Source organism: Phoenix dactylifera, unplaced genomic scaffold (assembly GCF_009389715.1).
Source record: "Phoenix dactylifera cultivar Barhee BC4 unplaced genomic scaffold, palm_55x_up_171113_PBpolish2nd_filt_p 000184F, whole genome shotgun sequence".
Classification (NCBI taxonomy): Eukaryota; Viridiplantae; Streptophyta; class Magnoliopsida; order Arecales; family Arecaceae; genus Phoenix; species Phoenix dactylifera.
In genome coordinates this window covers 883596-907229 of record NW_024067713.1, presented here as the reverse complement: position 1 = coordinate 907229, position 23634 = coordinate 883596, and the positions used below count along the sequence as shown (strand labels likewise).

General features: G+C 41.4%; 2 protein-coding genes across 3 annotated transcripts; both read left to right on the top strand.

Moving 5' to 3' along the window:
- The first annotated feature begins 552 nt into the window (after positions 1-552).
- LOC120105047 (uncharacterized protein Mb2253c-like) lies at positions 553-1143 on the top strand. Its single transcript, XM_039117096.1, has one exon. It carries the CDS (start codon positions 553-555, stop codon positions 1141-1143), a length of 591 nt encoding a protein of 196 aa, XP_038973024.1.
- Positions 1144-15176: 14033 nt separating this feature from the next.
- LOC103705309 (adenylyl-sulfate kinase 3-like) lies at positions 15177-23147 on the top strand. Of its 2 annotated transcripts, XM_008788972.4 has the most exons (7): positions 15235-15910; positions 16712-16852; positions 20066-20215; positions 20478-20596; positions 20689-20773; positions 20945-20991; positions 22640-23147. In XM_008788972.4, the coding sequence occupies exons 1-7, from the start codon at positions 15697-15699 to the stop codon at positions 22736-22738; spliced, it is 855 nt and encodes a 284-aa protein (XP_008787194.2). In that variant the 5' UTR covers positions 15235-15696; the 3' UTR covers positions 22739-23147. The 2 variants fall into 2 exon arrangements, with proteins under 2 accessions (XP_038973060.1, XP_008787194.2); XM_039117132.1 differs by lacking the exon at positions 20066-20215 and having other exon boundaries at positions 15177-15910.
- Positions 23148-23634: the final 487 nt, after the last annotated feature.

Below are 23634 nucleotides of genomic sequence, written 5' to 3'. Positions count from 1 at the left end.
TCTCCTCCGCTGCTCACGAAGCCTCAGCAGGGTGAGCTCCTCTACTTATACTTAGCTGTTTCTCCTGTAGCAGTGAGCTCGGTCCTGGTTCGGGAGGAGAGCAAGCTCCAAAAGCCGGTATATTACACAAGTCGGGTCTTGAGGGATGCCGAGACCCAATACTCCAAGCTGGAGAAGACCGCTTATGCCTTGGTCGTCTCAGCTCGGAGGCTCCGGCCTTATTTTCAAGCTCACACGGTGGCCGTGCTGACCGACCAACCGGTGAAGCAGATCCTGCAGCGATCAGATCACGCCGATCGAGTTACAAAGTGGGCTATCGAGCTCGGGGAGTTCGACCTCGAGTATCGGCCCAGGCCGGCGATCAAGGCACAGGCACTCGTCGACTTTATAGTCGAGTGCACCGTGCCAGACGAGCCCAAGCCCGGGCCAGCGCCAGTGGAGCAGACCCCGAGCCTGACATGGACCTTGCATGTTGATGGTTCTTCGAACTCAGAGGGTAGCGGAGCGGGCCTCATTCTCACCAGTCCAGATGGAGTGGTCGCCGAGCAGGCCATGCGCTTCGAGTTCCCCGCTTCTAACAACGCGGCGGAGTACGAAGCACTCATCGCTGGGCTCAAGTTGGCCAAGGAACTAGGAGTAAGGAACCTAAGGGCCTTCAGCGATTCCCAGTTGGTCGTGAACCAAATCTTGGGTGACTTCGAGGCCAAAGAGCCCACGATGCAGGAGTATCTTCGGAAAGTGTGGGATCTCACTTCGACTCTGAGCTCCTTCCACATCCAACACATTGCCAGGTCGGAAAATCTCGGAGCAGATCAACTATCAAAGCTGGCGTCCTCTCGCATGAGCGAGCTTCCCAAAGCAGCAGCGCTGGAGTACCTCCAAAGACCCAGCACGGAGGATCCCGAGCCAGCCTTTTGCATTGAAGTTGAGCCGAGCTGGGTGGACGAGCTCATTAGCTACTTGAGGGATGAGGTCCTCCCCAGTGATGAACGCGAGGCTCACCGAGTCAGGCGCCTGGCCGCTCGGTACATATTATACGAAGGCAAGCTTTATCGGAGGTCTTTTACCTCTCCCCTCCTCAGGTGCCTCCGCCCGACAGAGGCGGATTACGCAATGCGTGAAGTCCACGAGGGAATTTGTTGAAACCATCTGGAGGGACAAGCATTAGCGCACAAGATTTTGCGCCAAGGATACTACTGGCCGACACTCTAGAAGGACACCCTCGACTTCGTTCGAAGATGCGACCGATGCCAGAGAAACGCCAATGTCCAACGCCGGCCCTCGGCCCCGTTGGCCTCGATCAGCTCCCCTTGGCCATTCACCCAGTGGGGGATTGACATCTTGGGATCATTCCCTCTGGCAACCGGGCAAAGGAAATTCCTAGTCGTCTCCATTGACTATTTCACTAAATGGGTGGAAGCCGAGCCAGTTGCCCGGATCACCGAGCAGAAGATGCGTGACTTCTTCTGGAAGTCAATAATATGTAGATTCGGTCTCCTCCGCATCTTTATATCAGACAACGGTCGCCAGTTCGACAACGTCCGTTTCAGAGAGTTCTGCTCCGAGCTTGGCATCGATCACCGCTTCACCTCGGTCGCGCATCCTCAGACGAACGGAGAAACTGAGGTAACGAATCGTACTATTTTGCAGGGGCTCAAGGCCAGGCTCGACCATTCCAAGGGACAGTGGGTCGAAGACCTGTACAACTTCTTGTGGGCTTATCGGACCACGTTCCGCATGCCTACCGGTGAAACTCCTTTCAATCTGACGTACGGGATAGAAGCCGTCATCCCACTGGAGATCGGACTTCCTTCTCCAAGGGTGGAACATTTTGACGCCAGCTCCAGCTCCTCACAGCTTAGAAATAACCTGAACCTAATCGAGGAGACGAGAGAAGCCGCCCGAGTTCGCATGTCGAGGTATCAGTAGAAGACAGCGCAATACTACAACGCCAAAGTTAAAGTTAAATCCTTCAAAGTGGGGGACCTCGTCCTCAGAAGGACAGAAGCCTCCCAACCGACCGAGCAAGGGAAGCTGGCTCCGAACTGGGAAGGACCCTACCGAGTCGCACGCGTCCAGCGACCCGGAGAGTACAAGCTGGAATCTCTTGACAGAACCCCCATTCCACGAAGCTGGAGTTCCGAAAACCTCCGGGTGTACTACCAATAGAATCCCGAAGGGTCCTCCGTTTCAATCATAAATCTCACATTTCTGCAATGACTTATTCGCAATTGCTTAATTGTGCTGAATTTCTCCTGGTGTCTAAATACTTTGATTCCCAGACGACCCGGCTCGGCTTGGATACGACAAGAACCAAGCACAGTCGGACGCCTTGGCCAAAAACTCGGAACTCTGATGTTGAGCTCGGCTCGATCCCCATCAGCGTCGGTCTCGGCTCGATCTCCATCGACCGTCGAGCTCGGCTCGATCTCCATCAATCATCGAGCTCGGCTCGATCTCCAACCATCGAGCTCGGCTCGATCTCCATCGACCGTCGAGCTTGGCTCGATCCCCATCAGCGTCGGGCTCGGCTCGATGTCCATCGACCGTCGAGCTCGGCTCGATCTCCATCGACCATCGAGCTCGGCTCGATCGCCATCGACCGTCGAGCTCGGCTTGATCCCCAACAGCCATCGAGCTCGGCTCGATCTCCATCGACCATCGAGCTCGGCTCGATCTCCATCGACCATCGAGCTCGGCTTGATCCTCACCGACCATTGATGCTTGGTTCCGATGTCAGACCTAGATCGAGATCTGGGCGCCTTGAAGCCATCGGCAGCTTCATGTACGAGCTCAAAGGGCTACGACCCCATGCTTCGGATTAAGCTTGGGGCCGTCCTCTACGACGAACAGTTCGCGGCACGGGACATATAGCTCCGAGAAGGTACGTTCTGATTGGCGCCTATGTCTTGTTCGATACGCACGTCCCATTCATTTTCACGTTGGATACTTTTAATAGAGTACCCCGGCCGATATCGGGGTCCCCCGCCGAGCCGATTATGGACTAAAATTTGGTCGAGCATGCCTATTTGAACCCTAGGTCGGTTTGCGGCCGTAGAGCTCGGGGCCCCAGCTGCGGGGCCTCACGGCGACTCAAATCCAGGAGCTTAGCAAGCTCGGGCATTCTTTCGATCTAAAGTACCTTAGCAGCTCGGGAATCCGAGAAGCAAAGCATTGGGAGACATTGACTAAAAAATAAACCAGAATTGGAAGAACGAAAGTTAAAGAATGTTTTCATTCAAAAGCCCGAGGGCCAAATACAAAATTAAGTCTCCGTCGTGCGGTAGACACGGGCCGACCTCTGTTACAAAAGGAAAAAAAAAAGTACAAGATTAAGAGGCGGTTGCCGCGGCATCAACAGCTGAGGTCTCCACGGGCTTGATTTCAATGCCCTAGGCTTCGGCCCCTTCGGCAGTTGCCCTGGGCTCGCCGCCTTCAGTGCCCCTGGGCGCGATCTCGGGAGTAGCTCCCCGAGCAGCCCCTTCCAAAGAGGCGTCCGGAGCTGCCTCTCCGGTCGCCTCGACTGGCTCCTCCATGAGGCCCTCGACTCCAGCTCCGGGCTGGAGTAGACTGAGATCAAAATCGGGGCAGAGCTGGAGCAGTTGATTGCGGAAGTCGTTGAACCCTGGATAAGGCCGTTCACGGCCTCCTCCTCGAGCAGCTCTCGAAACTCTTCCGATTCTCGGAAGAGCCGGACGGCATCCTGAGCCCGTTCTTGGGCTTCTTTTTCCCGAGCTTCGAGCCGCTCGGCCTTCTGCTCCGCTTCTTTTGCTCTCTGCTCGCGGATAGCGAGCAGAGATTGCACCTCGGCTAGGCGAGCCTCGGTGGCCCGCAACTCTGATCTAGCTAGAGTATGAGCGGCCTTCTCCTCATCGAGCGCCATCGATAGGAGCTTGACTTCGTCCTCAGTGGCGCCTACTCTGAGCAAGAGCTCCTTCTTGTAGAGCTCGAGCTCCGCCAGTTTCCGCTTGGCCTCGTCCAGAGCCCGTGAACTCCGACGGGCCCGCTCTTTGTAATCCGCCCCAAGTGAGATCAGCGTCTCGACCTCGTGAAGATGCTGCGATCAAGGCAGAAATTAGGCCAAAAATAGAATTAGAACACCAGAGCTAAAGACGTAGGGAATAAGTGACAGTAAACAAAAAGACTTACCCGAACAGCGGAGAGGCGGGCCGACTCCAAAAATTGGTTCAGGCTCATGGCCTGAATCTTCGCCCTGTCGGCTGGAAGGAGTGCGACGCGGAAGAGTTGCTGCGCCGTCTCGATATTCTCGAGGGCTGAGTCGCCCTCGGACACCGTCCACTCCACAATATAGGACCGCCTTTCTTGTTGGCTCTCGTTCTCCGGCGGGTCGGGGAGGCTGGACCTTGTCGCCCCCGGGGAAGGCGGCCTCGCAGCCCCTTGGCTGTTGCCCGGCTCGGATGACGAGCCCTCGGGTCGGATGGGAGGCCGACCAGGGATCTGTGAGAGCGGCGCCGGGCACGCGAGCGCCATAGTCGCCCCCCCCCCCCCCCCCCGAGCTTCCGGGCTTCGAGCTCGGACCACCCCTCCTAGCAGCTTCGGAGGGGTCGACTTGAGAAGCAGAAACCTTTGCCTTCTTCTTTGGTTCGAGCGGCTCCCCTCCGAGCTCGGCAGCTCTCTTCCGGAACCGGGCGTACAGAGCTTCGCTTTTGGTTATCATTTTTGCGAGGTCTGCGAGGACGAGCAGGATTAGAATGCAGAATGAAAAAAAAAAGAGAGAGGGAAAAGAGGCTTCCTATTGTTGCTCTTACCCTGAGGACGCGCCGAGCTTAGGCCTACATTCACTAGAGCGTCCTCGCTTATGAGGCCACTCAGAAGAATACCATCCCAGAGGCTGCGAACGGCGTCGAGGATCCCCTGCTCGCGCGAAGAAAGCTTAGGGATTTTGTTGATAGCCCTGAGTCGGCTCGGCCTCCACCTAGGGTCAAACCCCCACGTCCGCTCGGAACTTAAAAAGAAAAATTTCTTTTTCCAGTCGTGAATGGACGACGGAGCGCCCTGGAAGAGTGGCCGACCCGCCCGAAGGGCAATATAGAGCCACTCTCCGTCTCCCGGGTTCGACTTCAACATAAAAGTCGCCGGAAAACATTCACGGAGGTCGGAATCCCGTACGCCAGGCACAGCGACAAGAACCCGGCGATCGTCCTCCATGCGTTCGGAGCGAGTTGCGCCGGGACCAGCTGGTACTCCGCAAGCAACTCGTTCACGAACCCATGGAAGGGAAACCGTAGGCCGGCCCAGAGTGCCTCCAGGTACACTCCGATCCAACCTACGGGTGGGTTCGTTACCCGATCCCCCAACCCGGCGGGTTCCAAACGGAACCCTCGCCGAGGAAAGAACCACTCCTCGACCATCTCAACCTCTAACTCACTCATTGTGGACTCGATGTCGCTCGGACCGGAACCCATTAGGAAAGAAGGAAGAGGAGATAAGGAAGAAGGGGTTCCGGGCGGATAAAAAAGACACCTGTGGAGTTCGCCGGAGGTAATGGAGGATCGGCTGCTTCGGACTAAGAAGGAGATAGGAAGAAGATGAAGACAATGGGAGGAGACGGCCCAGGAGGGATATATATATATATATACCCCTCTGACGGACCAGATCTGCGAAGTGGAGCACCGCTCCCCGCTCAGATCATGACACGCGTCAACCCTGGAAATTAAGGCGCCGCATTCAATTTCGAACTAACACTTCGAATACAGAAGCGTCTCGTCGGATCGTGTGGTCTCATCATGAGCCCACGATGCGAGGACACTTCGAAAAATGAAAAGGTACTCTGATAAAACGTTTCCGGAGAAAGAGACGCCGCATATTAAAGGCGCCTCGAAACGCGCGATAATTCAAAATCCCCTAATCCATAGACATAACCGAAACTACTTCCCGCGCTCGAACTTGCGAGCAGCTCGAGCTCGAAAGTCGGGGGGTAGTGTTAGGGGAAAATGTCGCCACCCCAGGGGCCGACCGAGCAGACCCCTCCGAGCAGGGGCCGACCGAGTAGACCCCTCTGAGCAGGGGCCGACGGAGCAAACCCCTCCGACCCGCAGGCGGTCGAGCCGACCCCCCCTTCGGCCTGGCAACATCCAGATAGCCCTACCAACCCTTGGACGTCTGACCTGCGCGTTGAGATCACATCCTCCCGCAGTACGATCAAAAGACCACGTTTTGTCTTCGCCAACAATTAATGTGTATGGGTCCTGCGGACATCCGGTTCACTCAACAATCAAAGCGCATGGCACCTGCAGGCCCTCAGCCTACTCAACAATTAAAGAGTATGGCTTCCATCGATTACGGACTTCGAGCCTCTCACGGCAAACCAGCATGGCTACGAATGATGGCATGACTCCACGACGACTTGAGCTTCGGCCTAATCTCCTACAGTAACAGCATTGATTTACACGATCGGGCATTGATGCACAATTGTACGACAAGCCATTTGCTCTGTCACATCACAGATAACCCGGCCCCCCTATAAAAGGAGAACTCCTCCATTTTAGAAGGGGATCTGACTTTCCGGCCCTCTCTCTCTCTCCCTCGATCTCTCTCTTCCCCCACATTGATCCTTCACTAACTTAAGCATCGGAGGGCCGGCGCCGAACAGCCCGGCCACCGGCTTCTTGCAGGTCTCCAGGAGGACGCCGCTCGCCGACAAATCGCTACCCGCCACTTAGGCAGCGGAGCTCCTCCCTTTCGGCCGACAGTCGCCCCCGGGTCCAGTTTCCAGCAACAGATACGTACATATGTATGTATATATACATACATATATATATACACACACACACATATATATACACACACACACACACATATATATGTGTATATGTATGTGCATACATATATATGTGTATATATATGTGTATATATATTATTAATGCTTTATCTGGTTAATTGTCTCAAGTATTATATATGTACTCCTGCCACACAACACACTCCGGATCCATAGAAAAATTATAAGAGTGCAAGTCGGATCAATTGGCATTCTTTTAGGTTTGGATTGATTTTGTTTTTACATATCTTCCATCAATATTTGAACGTTAGCTTTGACCCACGCGGTGAAAAAGAGTTGTTTGCAGGATCAAGCGTAGCAACATTGTCGGTGTCCATCGTGCGTCACTGTTGAAGCTGCAAATAGGTGGGTCAACCTATGATCTGACCCGATCCCAATCTATTAAACCTGATGATCTAAATTATATGGGAAGAACCATACAAAAGTTGGGTCGAGTTCGAAAGTTGGAACGGATGTAATTTTTTGGTCGGATTTAGGACATATATTTTCAACTCAGCCCAATCCAATTTGGCTCGTATACTCATCCGAATACAAAAAAAATGGGTCCGTTGCAATCCGAAATAGATTTAACCCAAATCATATAAACTTCCTTCGTCTTTGCTATAAATATTTTTCTTAGTTGATTAAATGAACTCTCATTTAAATTAATTTTGCTTAATTATATTTGAAAATTCATATCTCATTGTTCATTTTGATAGATTTTTATTGTAATGCACTCAAGTAATATATATATATATATATATATATATATATATATATATATATATTAGAGTTTGTAAACTAAAAAATAATCAATTACTTGGATCAAATTAAAAGTTTTTTGAATGAAAATTTAAGTTAAACTGGTACATTTTAGTTTAATTTTTTAATAATTTTATATTTATTTTTTTTAGTTATAAAAGAATAGTTAGATGCTCGAGTCGAATTACAAGCCCAATCCAATCCAACTCGAACTCAAAGATTTTGGATTGGATTCATTCACCTGCTGTCTATTTATTCTTTCAATGGACCTACCTAACCCGACCTAATCATTTAACGAGTTTGGTTTAAGACTAAATTCTGACCCTTATATGAAATCGGGTTGGGCCACAAGCAAGTCCCATCTGATTTGACCTATTTGCAACTGTAATTATTGCTTGGAGCTTGTTAATAAGCAAAAATGATCATGATAATATCTGTTTTTAAAACAAATTAAGGTACATGCTTAGGTTTTTCAAATCAGATAGCACGCGTGTGTGCATGCGTGTATAATTGGCATATAAAATGTTATAATACCTAAGAGAATTTTTGATGGATGGTTAGGATATCCTCTTACGTTAAAATAAAGAAAAGGTAATACTTTTTCTGTTTTCCTCTCCGCATGGGTGCATGCAAGCCCGTGTATTTTCAAGAGAAGTGTCATGACTTTGGTTACAAATAGAGGTTGGCAAACTTCTGTTACTTTTATAGTTACAGAGCTGGTAGGTATCTTTATTTGTAGAAAGGTATGGCTCCTTTTAAAGTTAACATTTTTGATTAGTTGTCTATTAATTATAAGTTCTTAACAACAAGGATAAAAATACATAAAATAAATAAATGCTTGGCCAGCCTATTATAGATATCCTTTGTGTCCACATGGATGAATCATGCTAATTAAGCATCTTTCTCTCTCTAGTGACTTTTTTTTAAAAAAAACCATTGATTTACTTTCACTTTTATTGATCTATGAATAGTTCTACTTGTCATTTTGTTAATTAGCATTATATTAGAGCTTGGGTTTTCCTAAGGATATGAGTTGAAATCCTTTTCAGTATTTAGCATATCTTTATACACCAACTGTTGCACATTAACCTTTGTAGGAAAGAAGAATATGTGGAAAAGAAAATATTGTGGAGGACTTTTTCTACCCTTTCTCATGAGGTAGTTATCATGTACGTATATTTATAGTTGAGAATGTATGAGAGATTACAACTAGAATGATTCAAAGATAGAAAGAAATAACAAATGAATCCCTATGATCAATCCTAAATTTATGTTATTCAAAATTCATAATCCCTAGAATCATGGATCCTTGATATGTGGCTTGATATAGGGCTGCTATGAAGATACTGCCAATACTCTCCTACAAGCTAAGATGGATACCACTAATAGCTTGGAATTACAACTGTTGAAAATATTGGGAGACAAGTTCTATAGTGAATATATCAGTGGTTGGAAGAGATGAATTGGACATACTGATAACAAGTCATTTGCTCTTGATCAAAATGAAAATCAATTTCAATATGCTTGCCCCAAGAATGAAACACATGATTGGTAGTAAAATATATGTCAGATAAAATTATTACACAAAAGTATAAGGGCTTGAGAAAGTGAGATACCTAATTTCTGTAGTAAAGATTGAATCCAAATTAATTCAACAGTAGCATTGTCAAGCCCTTTTTATTCGGATTCAGTACTTGAACATGCCATAGTGTGTTGTTTTTTTTAGCACTCTAGGATATGAGATTACGACCAAGAAAAATATTGAAGCCACTTACAGAACACCGATCATCAGGATCATTAGCCCAATTGGCGTCAGAATAGGCATGAAAAGAAAAGGATGAGCTTTTGGTTAAATAAATACCATAATTGATAGTATTCTTTAAGTAGCAAAGATACACTTGATTGTAAGCCAATGCGTGGAGTGGGCCTATTCATGACCTGACATACTTGATTGACTGCAAAGGCAATGTTAGGACGTATAAGAGTAAGGTACTGAAACACACCCATCATACTCCGATGTTGAGCCGGATTAGAAAGTGACGAACCATCAGAATAAAAAAGTTGGGACTTAGTAGATATAGGTGTTGAGATAGGCTTAGAACCATCCATATTAGTTTTGAGAAGAACATCAGAAATATATTTTGATTAGGTTAGATGAAGGCCAAAAGTAGTAGTCTTAGCGTCAATGCCTAAAATATACTAAAGAGGGCCTAGATTCTTCATGGCAAATTCAGTTTGTAAAGAAGCAATAAGGTCATCCAATAGAGTAGTAAGAGAGCTAGTAAGAATAATATCATCAACATAAACTAGAAGAAGTGTCATATGTTCTTTGGTGCGCTTGATAAAAAGTGAGACATCTGCCTAAGACCCATGAAAGCTAAGAGTATGTAAGTGAGAATTCAATTGTCGAAACCAAGCACATGGTGCCTGTCTAAGACCATAACGCTGTAGCTTGCAAAGATAAGTGGGATGGTTCGGGTTAGTAAAACCAAGAGGTTGTTTCATATAAACATCCTCGATGAGATGTCCATGAAGGAATGCATTTTTGACATCCAATTGCCAAATGCCCAACTTTCAAAAACTGCAAGAGAAAGAACAATATGAATTGTGACACGCTTGATAACTGGGCTAAACGTCTTATTATAATTAATATTCTCTTGTTGATTGAAGCCTTTAGCAACCAAGTAGACTTTATAGTGCTTGATAGAGCTATTAGATCACCTTCTGATTTTTAACACCCATTTACAGCCTATAACATCCTGTGAAGGAGAGGGTGGAACTAAAAGCCAAGTACTATTAGAGAGCAAGGCATTGTACTCATCTGCCATCGCTTCATCTATTGATGATCACATTGAGCTTAAGTGAAGTTGGTGGGCTCGGCAGGAATAGTGGAAGCCACAAATACCAAGGGATATTTTGTGATAAAGTGACGTGGCTTAAGCATGCCATCCTTGGAGCATGTGACCATATGATGACCACCAATGTGGAAAGAAAAAGTCATCGATTTAGGAGTAATTGGTTCGACAAAAGCTATAGAATGTTGGTCATATGTCATGGTTGGATCAATGTCGTATATTTGTAAAGAATTGGGCTGAGTTTGAGGACTTGGGGCTAAAGATATAGGTGGATCAGTGTGGGTTGATGTTAACTGATCATTGGGCTCAAGTGTAAGCCATGGTAAAGAAGAGGCATTAGAAGGGCTACTAGTTGACTTAGAAGTGTCATTAGAAGAGCTCTGTTCATAAAGAAACACTATCTCATCAAAAAAAAAATCATGAGATATGAAAATGCACCTAAAAAAAGGATGATAACACCGGTACCCATGAAAACTTGTAGGATAACTAAGAAAGGCACATGGAAAAGAACCATATTCTAATTTATTTTTTGTTATAGGAATGAAGACAGAGGAAACATAAGGAGCCAAAAACATGAAGAAAATTATAAGCTAGTTTTTTATTAAATAATTTTTTCCAAGGTGAAGAAAAATGGAATGCACATGTGGGTAAATGATTAATGAGAAAATTAGCCATTTCAAAGGCTGTATCCCAAAATTTAGAAGAAAGGTTAGATTGGACAAGAAGAGCAAGGCCTACTTCTATAATGTAGCGATGTTTGCACTCTATAGGCCCATTTTGTTAGGAGGTGTGCGGGCATGAGAAGTGTTGACCAATTCTATGATCATTTAGTTCTTGTTGAAACGGTTGCGACTGAAACTCACGAACACAATTAGTTTGGAGAAATTTAATTTTACAATGTAAAATATTTTCAATATGCAACCGAAAAATATGAAAGACATGATAAATATCAGAACAATTTTTCAATGGATAATATCAGGAGAAACGACTATAATCATTTAAAAAATGTATATATTACTGATACCCAAAATGCGATGTAACAAGAGAAGGCTCCAAAATATCAGTATACACAAGTTCAAGAGAAGAAGAAGATCTAGAGTGAGAGTGTGAAAAGGATAAAGAGTGATTCTTACTTAATTGATAAGCAAATTGAAACTTTATTATTGTTATGAAAATTCAAACATGATTTAAGAATTCTAGAAACAAGGGGTATAGAAACATGGCCAAGACGTTGATACCAAAGAAATTGAGAAACACTAGTTGATGCAACATATGCAATAGAAGCCTTCTTTATGACACTTCTAGATTAGAAACAATAAACTTTTTTCTTAAAGCATGCCCTTGAGGAAGGTTTGAGCGGAGGTGAGGTCCTTCCCACAAAAATGGTCATAACTCAAAATAATTGAAATTATAACATGTAAATTGAGATATAGATAAAAGATTTTTGGTGATTTGAGGAACATGTAAAATATTCTTAAGTTGAAAAAGATGAGTAGAAGTATGTAAAAGAGAGTGACCAATAATTTTTATAACCAAACCTGAACCATTTTCTATGGTAACCTAGTCAGAACCACCACAGTCACAGATAAGATGAAGATTAAGCATATCTAAAGTCATGTAATAAGAGGCACATGTGTATGTGTACCATGTTGAATCATTCACAACAACAATATTTGCTTGTGGAGAAATAACTTCTGCTTGATAAGATTGATCAAAGCAATGGTAACACATCAAGACCGCATGCCTATATTTGTGGCAAACTTGACAATGTATCTTATTTTGATTTCGGGCATTAGTAGTATTTGGAGGTTTTAAGTCACAACCCTTCTGGTGGTAAGATTCCTAAGGAGAAAAAATAGTTGCTTCATCATTTAAGAAATTACGCATTGGCTGCTGGGGTCATTATGGCAGACCTCGTTGGCTGCCTTTTTACACATAATTTGTAGTGGGTGGAATCCCACCCATAGCTAAATGAGTTATGAAAGTTTGGAGTTTCAGTTGGGTATTATGTTGGAGAAGAATGCTATGTAGTTCTTCAAAAGTAGTGGCAATCTTCGTGGTAAGGAGTATGAAGACAAGGTGTTTGTACTCTAGACCAAGGCCGAGCAAGATTTGATGGCATAAATCGCCAGGCAATACTGGTCTATTAATGATAGCCAAGTTGTCAAATATTTTTTTTTTCCTCTTGCAAATAATTCGCTATAGAGAGCGAGCCCCCGTTATGAGCATAAAAATCCGTTATAAGAGTACTGTAACATGCTTCACTCTGGATGTCATTAAGTCGCTCAAGAGCAAGCCAAATATCTTGGGCATATGGTGATCTGACGACATGAACCATTATCGCATAGGATATGTTGTTGAGGAGCCACGCTAGAGCGATTTGATCACAGAGTATCTATGACTTATAGGTTGGATTAGAGATTGGCTTCTCTATCCTTTCATCATCTAAAGTTATGACAATCATTGGAGATGGAGGTGAGATCGTGCCATCAATAAGATTCCATAGTTGGTTGTTAAGAGAGGTTGGATACCTGCCTTCCAGGTAATAAAATTATCCCTATTAAGTTGAATAGCAACTGAAGACAGGTAGAGTGGTAGGTGTAGGCATGGAGTTGAAGGAGGACGCCCTAGAGATAACAAAGGTTGAAGGCACTGATACCATGTAGGAAAAAAGAATATGTGGAAAAAAATATTGTGGAGAACTTTTTCTAACCTTTCTCATGAGATAATCATCATGTATAGTTATAGTTAAGAATGTACAAGAGACTACAACAAGGATAATACAAAGATAGAAAGAAATAACAAATGGATCCTTAAGATCAATCCTATATTTATTTTATTCGAAATTTAAAATTTAGAATTTAGAATTCAGAATTCAGAATTTATAATTTAAAAATTTGAAATTCTTAGAATTATAGATCTTGGATATGTGGCTTGATATAGGGTTGAGATAAAGATATTGCCAAGAACCTTCATAGTTAATGTATACAGTTATGTAGATATTGTAGATCTTTATCTACAAGCTATGCATTAGGTTTGTTTTGATTGCACATCAAACTATACTAGCTATACTCATTAATTCCAATAGAAAATCTATGCAGTTTTTTAAAGGCTACATAAACTTATATAAAAAATGAGTATTTTTATAGCAATTGTTAGCCAATAAAAGAAGGTTAGATATGCAACTGAAACTGAAATTACACAATTATATATTATATTACATAAATTAGTAACAATTATTTTGAATTTTTACATCCCAACTTTGTATGCTAACCTTCATAGATGATCTCCATGTTTTCACAGATATTCAATTATGCCCGATTTTGCTCCTTTTAATTTTGGTGTCATACAAGTTTTCAAATATTGCAAATAGAAACTTGCCAAATTGCACAACATCAATTGAACTGTAGATGTCGTTCACGAAGGTTAATGTGTACAACAAACATATGGAACTCTGAAATAAATCATATTAATTTATACACTGAAATAAATATACTTTTTGCCCTCCTATTTTAATTGGATGGCTAGACTTATTTTTGCAACTGCTCAAGCGCTCTATAAAAGTGTGCAATTTTTCTTACATGCATGGCAAAATGTTACCATCACATTATGTACATAGTGCACGTAAGGTTAACGTGCAAACTAATATAGAGAGAGATGTGCAATTGAAACAATGTTATGCTACAACCATGCTCTTGGGTATTACACAAAGCTGCCACCGACGGCAGCTTTTTTAAGCTGCTTCTTGCTCCGGTTTTTTTTCTCTTAAAACTATATCGATTCCCTTTCATTGATATGATGACAAATTGAATCCATCCCCACCTCCGAAGAAAACAAAAATGATATAATGACAAAGTTTATAAGAAAAACCTTGAAAAACTGTCTTCTTCCAAAAAGTATATAGTGAAAAATGCGCACTTGTGGGCCTTCCGGACAGGATGTCATGTGTCCTCCTGAGGTACCTTAACCACATTTTCTTTCTTCCGTTATCTTCTCCAAAGTGTTACAAATACAAAACTAAATAGAAAAGCTAACCCACCAACACAGTGATGAGGGCCCATCAAATTCTACTTTTTTTTATGCCATTCTCAAGATAAGTTGCAGACAATAATTTTGAGCTTGTATCAAAAAAAGTCTAAGAGTTCGTTTGGTTCGCGAAAAGCATTTTTTTTTCTCAAAAAAATATGATTCATGAAAAATTGATTTCTGAAAAGAGGATGCCTAAGGAAATACTTTTGGCATGTTTGGTTGACCATGAAAAAGTGATAGATTTTAAAGGGCTTATGTTTGGTTGACTATCCTTTTTTTTAGGAAAGTTATGTGTAATTCCTATTATACTCTTAATAAAAATTATGTCTTTAATGCGTTGAATCAAATAAGAATAGCTAAAGGGCCTTTTTCGAAAAAAATAAAAATGTTTCGATTTCCGGTTTATGAAAAAATAATTTTTTCATTTTTATTATTGGAAAGACTTTTTCATGAAACGTGGAAATCATATTTCCATAAAAATCCAACTTTTCCATCTTTTTTTTTTTGAAAATTTCAATCAAATAAAAGGTATCTCTTTACTTTTTCGTTGACCACATTTTTCTTTCTTCTTTTTTCGCAAACCAAATGAACCCTAAACATGCCAAATATCTAAATTAACTCGGCATTGCCCATCGACGGATGCCAAGAAACAAAGAAACTTTAATGGTGTGGGCTTGGCCGACTGATGCACCCCACACCATCCTCACCTACACCCATCACTATACATTCACTAGTGCTGTCTTTGTGGGATCATAACATTTAGTGTTTATCCTCTATTAGATATCAAATATTATAATATCTTCCTCCCGTCCCAGGAATCATAGCTGGATCTTCCCCCCTCCCCTGAAAAAAAAAAAAAAAAAACCACATCCATTTTTTTCTGAAATTTTCTATGCAATGTGCTCTTATGTATAAAAAAAAACAGCCACACGTCACATCTACCACTGCACTCCATCGCTACTCCCACTCTCTCCCCCATTCTGGACTCACCACCCAACGCCACCACGTAGCCGTTGCTCTCTCCATAAATGGCTCTCCCGCCATTTGCCGTTCTCCCAGGCCATTGCGTTGGATTCGTGTCATCGTCTCCTATTAGTTCGTCAATTTGTTTTTAAAAGCAAAACCCAATCTAAACCAAGATAAAGAAATACTCATAAAAATCGGAAGGAAAGCCGCATAATGCGCTCCGCCTAGGCTCCCATTTATAGCCGCCGCAGACCGCGGCGAAGGCGCCGCCTTGTCCTCCCGCGCTTGCCGGCGACCGGTGAGGAGATGCCCTCCCTCGCCATTCCGGCCGTCCTACGGCCGCCGCCTCCAACGACCGGACCGGGGCTCTCCGCTCCCGTGGACATCGTCGGCCCGTGGCGGCGGAGCATGGGGTTGGTCGCCGCCCGACCATGCCCCCGCCCCCTACCCCCGATCCTCGCCGTGGGCAAAGAGACCGTCGAGATCGCCTCCGCCGAAGCCTCCAATGGTTCTGTCTCAGGTATCTTGTCCACTTTTCCCTCCAAGAATTGTCAATAGTTTGCGAACTTTTTCATTAAAATCTCCAGTTTGTGATTTTTGAGTGCTGGTTTGTTAGAAATAGTGCTGCGTTTAGTTAAGTTTCGCGGAGTTTTACGTTTCAATTGGGCTGGGAATGATGAAAGATTGGTTCTTGATGTTTCGTCCTTCAATAATCGTTAGCGGTTTCTGAAATTTGTGTCAGCTTCCAGTCTCTTTCATTTTGTTTGTGATTATGAGTGGATTGGTAGAATTACTGTGCATTTGGTTAAATTTGTCAATTTTTTTTATTTGAATTGGCTTGAATTCTTGGGGGGATGCTGTTCGAGCTTTGAGGGCTGTGTGGATGTGGCCAAAAACTCTTTGGCTGGTCTGGGGGGCTCTTGATGGCTCTTTTTGCCTCATGCAAGGAATTGGGACAATATTTATGGGTTGGTGGGGCCTCGACACAGGGGATGGTAATCAAAAGGGTTTAAAGATGTCTTTCTTTTGATACTTTTCCTTTATACTTGCTCTGGTATCTTTCACCGAACCAAATAATTTATTAGGGCAGATGGGGATGCAGGCCAAGTAGTCTAGAGGTTTGCAAGTACGAGACAGCAGAAAAGATAAAGATTAAGAGAATGACTACTGGTGTAGTTTGTAGTCAATTATGTGAACTAAATCATGACAGGAAGTAAAGGAGTTTGAATATTTTTAGAATCTTGACCACTTTTCATGGTCATTTTTGACGAGTTTGTATTTTCACATTGAACTTCAAGCTTTTTGTTCTTGATGGATCAAGGGAAAAGGAATCTTGTGATGTCCACTGTTGGGAATTCGACAAACATTGTATGGCATGAATGTCTAGTTGGGAAGCTCGAAAGGCAGAAGTTGCTCAAGCAGAAGGGATGTGTCATATGGATCACAGGTCTCAGCGGTTCAGGTTTGTTGACAAAAGTTTCTAGTTACCTCTTGATTTGTTGATGAGCTCGAGCTAAATTTGCACTATTGCTGTCTTCTTGTTTCTGTGCATCTTGTCTCTGGCTATGATGCACCTTAAATCTCAATTTCTTACATGTATTTTTTTAATAATATTTTTTTTTGTATCCATTATATTACATGTAATTATTCAAATCTTTTAAATCAGCTCTTTCATGGTTTACCCTCTCTAGGATTCCATTGGGCTACCTAACCTAGGCCGTACTGTAATTTGGTATGCTGCTTGTTTGAAAATTGGAGTTAGATCCAGTTCTTATTCTTGTGAAGTAGATGGCTCAGATTGATGACTCTCTTGTTAGCACCATATGTGTTACATAGTGTTTTTTAATGGCATTAATTGTTGGTTTTTCAATCATATTCATGTCAGATAAAGTTGTTTGCTTGGTGATATTGAGTTTCAGTCCTCAAATGTGAAACTATTTACTACATTTTTTACCATCTATTTTACATGTTTATGCAAAAATTGCTCCTGTCAGGGTTCATGTCTGTTATTGTCATTTCTACCTGATAATGAGTTAAAAAAACAACTGATGAAATAGGAGGAAAAAAGTCAACACAGATAAACTATAGACATGCCATGCTTCTTTACTTTCTTGATGGTCAGACAATTCTTTATTGAACTTATCTTATAAGAGTAATGCTGTGTTTATACCAATTATTTGTGCATGAGAGTACAAACCATTCAGCAAGAACAGCTACTGCACCAGATATGAGGATGGTGATGTTGATCTTTTTGACTTGATTTACTATAAGACTGAATTACTTTTATTACAAGGTTTGGAGTACTTCATATTGTGCATATGCTTTTCATGCCCGTGACAGAATACTGTTGCTCTGTGTTATGTCGAGTAGCAGCAAATTAAAGCATGAGAAGACACATAATCCTGTGAATTTTAAACACTTTTCCACCAGAAAGAAAGAATTTGGAACAATTAAGATATGTTTACTACTCCTAACTATATTCTAATTTTAGATTTGTTAGCTTGTCTAGTTAAGAGACCTCATATCCTAAAATCCTTTTTGCCCCCTAAGTTTCACATTCCATAAACCCTCAGAAATACTCCAATTGTTCATGAACATCGGTATAAGGCAATTTTCAGACAATGCTAACATCTTCAAGCACAAATTATCAACAAATGACACCACTATTGAAATCTAATCTAAGTAAAAAATGATCAAATAGTTTGATCTACCAAGCACTAACAGTTCTTTCATGTGTCCACCATGTATCAACTGAATTGCATCCTACTAATTTGTATGCTATATACGAGTAAGAGTGGCTAATACTAATTTGATATTTATGGATGTTTGACCTCAAAAATAAAGGTTTTCCTAACTTGTTTTACAGTCCAGCTATCAGAAAGTAGTTTTATCAAAACTTCTCCAAAGGTTGATACGTTGTTTGAAGAAAGACTTTTTACTTTTCGTTTTTTAAAGAAAATCCATTTTCTAACTAAATTCGAGTAGCACTTCTATAAATGAGATAATTTGTTGAATGATTATCCTTAGATAAGAAGGTCATAATTATATATTTTTGATGGAAAATGCTTTTCCCTACTTCTCTTTTTTTATTGAATAAAAGATGGATAACCAATTCTGTTCTTTCTTTTAATGGTTTTCTCACACCCTGTAAAGTTAATTCATATCTGTTCAAAAGTATGTACATAATATGCTCCTTCATATGCTGGACACAGAGCAGAGAAACCTCAATATCAAATATTCTGGAGTTCTGTTTCATATCAATTTTTCTTTAGCATTGTGTACTTGGCAAAAATGAACCTTTTATTATTTAACATGGTAATAGAGTATTGTGAGTACACTTTAGAATCTTAGATACATTTTAATGAGAGTGAGCATCACTGAAAGCAGATCAGGACGAAACTGGAAAAGTGTAACAACATAGAATTGCTGTTGCTTATGTCTAAAGAAAGTGATTAAACTTAATATCTATGAGGGCATGACATTATCAGAAACTTTACTTCAGTCATTCCTTAATTCTTATCCTGCTAGCTACAATGCTATCAGATTCTTTCACATTTTACTATTCACTAGCAACATCCATATTATCCTGAGTTTAGCTGTGACTTGAAAAATTTTGGATTTTCTCTCCCACCAAATCACATGTATAGCTCCCCCTTTAAGCATGTAGTATTAATGAAGATCCTGCATTACCCTTGATCTAGAACATACTATGTGCTTTTGCTTACACTAGCAAAATCTGAGTGTACCCTACTAACCTTCAATACTACCATGCTAGTACTGTTTCTGTCAGATGTTTCAAGTTCAATTGGTTGTGCATTGCTTAAAGATGACTATAGTATAACTATCAAGTCTTGTCTGAATTAATGGGATCCACTTTAGGAATTCTCATTGAACTAGACAAAATTATTCAAAAATTGGTTCTAATGGGCTTCTAATGTTAAAGGTTGGTCTGATAGCCGGGAATACTTTGAAAGAGATTTGAAGGACCCACACAATAAGAGAAATGGTGTTTTTCCATCATTAGTTATGGTAGGAATGGTTATATTGATTTGTGAAACATGATTGACTCTTGTCCTTTGTTTCTTTATGTGAACTCTTCTTCTGGTCAGATATATGTGACATACAAGGGGTGCTTAAATTCCTTGCTACCCTATCTTCATGATTCTGTAAATGTGTAGGAAATATATCTTAAGACCTTTGATTCAGCTGCAAGAGGAGGCAAAAAAAGGGAGTTGTAGGTGGGATCAAAGAGGCCATTGATATGTAATCAAGAGTTTCAGGATACCACAAACATTTTTTAAATGTCTGTGATATTTTGCACTGGGATGTGGTTTTAGACAAAAACTCTAGCTTAATCACAATTAGTTTTTCAAGAACTCTTTCTTTCTTTTTTTTTTTTTTTTGCAAAATAATGATTAGTTTTGTAAGTTAGATGTTTGCTTATTGGATCATATCTGGAAGGACATATAATGGTGATTCCTAGTTGATCCAATTTTCTTGATCAAGTTTCTGTCAATGGGTGTCTTTGTAGCCACTACCTGCAGAGTCATTGATTGTCTTTGGTCATTTCTGCTTATTTTTTGCAATTGGAAATGTATGTTGTAATTAAGCTGACAAAGGAAAAAAAATCCTTTTTCCAATTTCTCTTATATTTAATTATGCATCCATGCTTTAGGCAAAAGCACATTGGCATGTGCACTGAGTCGTGAGTTGTACAGCAGAGAGTACCTGACATATGTCCTTGATGGTGACAATATTAGACATGGACTAAATCGAGATCTTAGTTTCAAAGCAGAAGACCGTGCAGAAAATATACGCAGAGTTGGTAAGTGTTTTTGGAAATGTTTGTATGTTTTTTCTTGGTACAAACATAAAGAGTTTCTTGTTAATAAATGTATTGGAAATTTAAGTTTTTAGCCAGTTGCTCTTAGAGACCCATGTTTGTGATCTATTTCTAGGATCTCTTCTCTAGTTGTGTTTCTTAAATACTTGGTGTGCTTTCTAAGTGAGCAGTGCACTTTGGGAAATTAATGCAGAAATATTATTTTTGTACAATCATTTCTAAGTTCCCCCACAATCTTTTATAGGGGAATTAGCAAAGCTCTTTGCAGATGCTGGTGTTATATGCATAGCTAGCTTGATATCTCCATACAGAAGAGATCGTGATGCTTGCCGTGCTCTACTGCCAGATTCTACATTTATTGAGGTAAATGCTTCTGTTATAACATTATTAAACATCCAAATTATTGATTATTCCTGCTAGCATAAATGATTTATGAAAAAGTAAAAGTTATTCAGGTATTCATGAATATTCCACTAGAAGTTTGTGAAGCAAGGGATCCAAAAGGCTTGTACAAACTTGCACGCGCAGGAAAGATCAAAGGTACACATCAGAAATTGATTAGGTTATTGATCTGGGGTCTTGTAAGTGATTCTTGATAAGTTGTATATTGCCTTTTATTTTGTTATGGAAACATAGCAAGCATGGCTCCAAAGAAACAGCCTATTTGCCTGATTTGCATTAGTGTTTGAAGTTTATTTTGTGAAACTGCAGGTTTTACTGGAATAGATGATCCTTATGAGCCACCCTTGGACTGTGAGGTGAGTCATGATGAGCTTTTATGATTTGCAAGGAAAATTTTCTTTCAACATTATATATATGCATAACTTACACGGACTCATTATTGGAAACATCTGAATTCCTCAAGGTCTACAAGGAGTTTGGTTCCATTAGTGCCAAGACAATGGTATCTAACGAATAGAATTCAAGATAAAGAATTTCAGCTCTTTGAAGCATCATTGCTTAAGAAATTTTCCCTCTGCCATGCAAACAGAAAATTCAGCATTGGGTTAATAAATTAATTGCCAAGGAGAAATATATTTATTATGATAGTCTGGAGACATTGAAGTATAATTGGTAGTTGGTGGTTGATCATGTTGCTACAATTTGAAATAGATCAATGATCAAAGACAAGATACTTTTGGGATTTGGGATGTTTTGTGCATATAACGGAACCATGTGAACTATTGAGTCTTAAATTTAAATGGACATTAATGAAATCATCAGATAATCAATATTAGCAAACTTAATTGAACAGTGGTTTTTAATTGTTAATGCCCCATAAGTTATTTTGTAAGGACTCGGCTAGCATATTTGATTAGCACAAACAACTGATCACCAACATTTATCTTTAACATCTAAATATGATTAACAATTTCTTTAAAATAATGCACATTAGTAATTTCCTAAAGTAACTTTGGAAAGGATAGCTAATGAAGTATATATTAGAAAGTTTACTTGTAGTCACACACACATGAAGAGTTTTACATTGTGGCTTGTCCATAGACTTCTTAAGATGGATCTGCAGGCATTAGTATCTTCAACCTGAAGATGGTAACAAATGAACCTTCCCTTACTACATCAACATCAAGTATTTGTATTTCATTTCATTGCTAGTCATTTGCATGTGTGCGCTTTTTTTTTTCATTCTACTGCTCCAGCCATTCTTCTTTTTTTGTCCTTTGAAAATACAAGTCCATGATTAGATCCCTCTGGTATTCGCTGCATATCCAGAACAATCAGTTATCCATTTTGGTTTATCAAGTGTAACATAATTTTCTTGGCATGGGCGACTGGCTACACTTCTCCCTCCACACACTCAATAGGTATAATCAATGCACCCTCTAGGCAAGGTTTTAAATCCTGTGGGTCGGGGCTGTTCCGGTTTGCCCATGGAATGGGAGATACTGCCATCCTGGCCTATCCTGACACATGGGACAAAGGATATCCCAAGATTTGCGGATCGGGATGTTGGAAAAATGACGTAACAGTCTGGTCCCGAAACTCAAGACGGTACCGCATGCTAGTTTCCCACAGGACATCCCGCTGGGATTTGAGACGATTCCTCTAGGTTCATTGTTGCTGGTAAAGGAGAGAACCGGCCAAAGATGGGTCTGTTTATCAAATTATGTAATAGAAAAAACCTACAACACTATGGGGGGATTGCAGAAATCCATGCTTTCCACCAGACAAAATGGAGGTGCATTTATTATGGCCATCTATGTGTCCTCTCATGTACATAGGATGTTCCCTACACTAGTTGGAGTGTAAAATATCTTTCCAGATGCATGTCTTAAATATCCCCCGTCCACTTTCTTATTAGTGTGATGCTTATATTTGCCTTTATTGCACCAGTATAGCTTGTCTATTGATGTAGGTAGCACTGAAGTTATAGTGCCCTTCTTTCAGATAGTAATAGAAGCAAAAGCTGGGGAGTGCCCTTCTCCAGTAGCCATGGCCGACCAAGTGATATCATACCTCAACAATAATGGCTTCCTGCAGGCATAAGGGTAATTGCTTTTTGTCCACAACTCGTGGACCCATTCAAAGCTGTTTTCGGCTCTGCAGATATAACCGTGGAAACAACTGTATAAGTTGTATTATTTGACATCCGCATTGTAGACTCCAATAATAACCGCCTACCTGCCTGCAGTTGTCTTGTAACAATATGTGCATTTCTTCAGATGTAATCATGTGCCCCATTAGCTCGTCAAATCAGTTTGCAGCTTGCAGACTTTAGCATATTACTTTGTGTTTGTGGGTCCCTGCCCCGTGTCTCAGCGTATAAGAGTCGTATATGTAGTTCAATTTCTTCAGGCAATGCTTTGTCAGAATTGCTATGTACTATAATGTACACTAGATTGCTTTGTCATTCTGTTTTGTTTTGGATGTGCATTCATGAGAAGATCAAGGTTTTCTTGTGGCTCGCTTCCTTAGAACTGGGAGTCTCAATAAGAGATCATGGCCTTTACCTTCGTGCGCTCTTTATTATAATGCTGAAGAGATTGGCTTTCATTTATTCCACTGTTCTTATTCTAAACAGCTTTGGGAGTATTCTTGAATAGGGATCAAAGGGAGGGTTCATGCTCGTGCCCCTCTCTTCATTCTGAGGTTTATGGAGAGTCAAAAGATTAATTCCAAAGAGAAAAGGTCTTGGGATATATTGGCAGCAGTGATTTGGTCAAAATTGTGGAAGGAAAGGAGTACACAAATTTTTTAAATTTTCGGCTAATTCTTTCAATTCCGAGCTTTTGAAATCATTTATATTTGGTGGGAATTCTTGATACAAAGTTTCACTCTGAGCCTGAGGTCTTATATTTCAAATCTCTTTTATTGAAAAGACGTCAGCTGATTTCATGTTTCTGATTTCATAATCTCATTAAATTTTTTTTAAATTTTTTTAT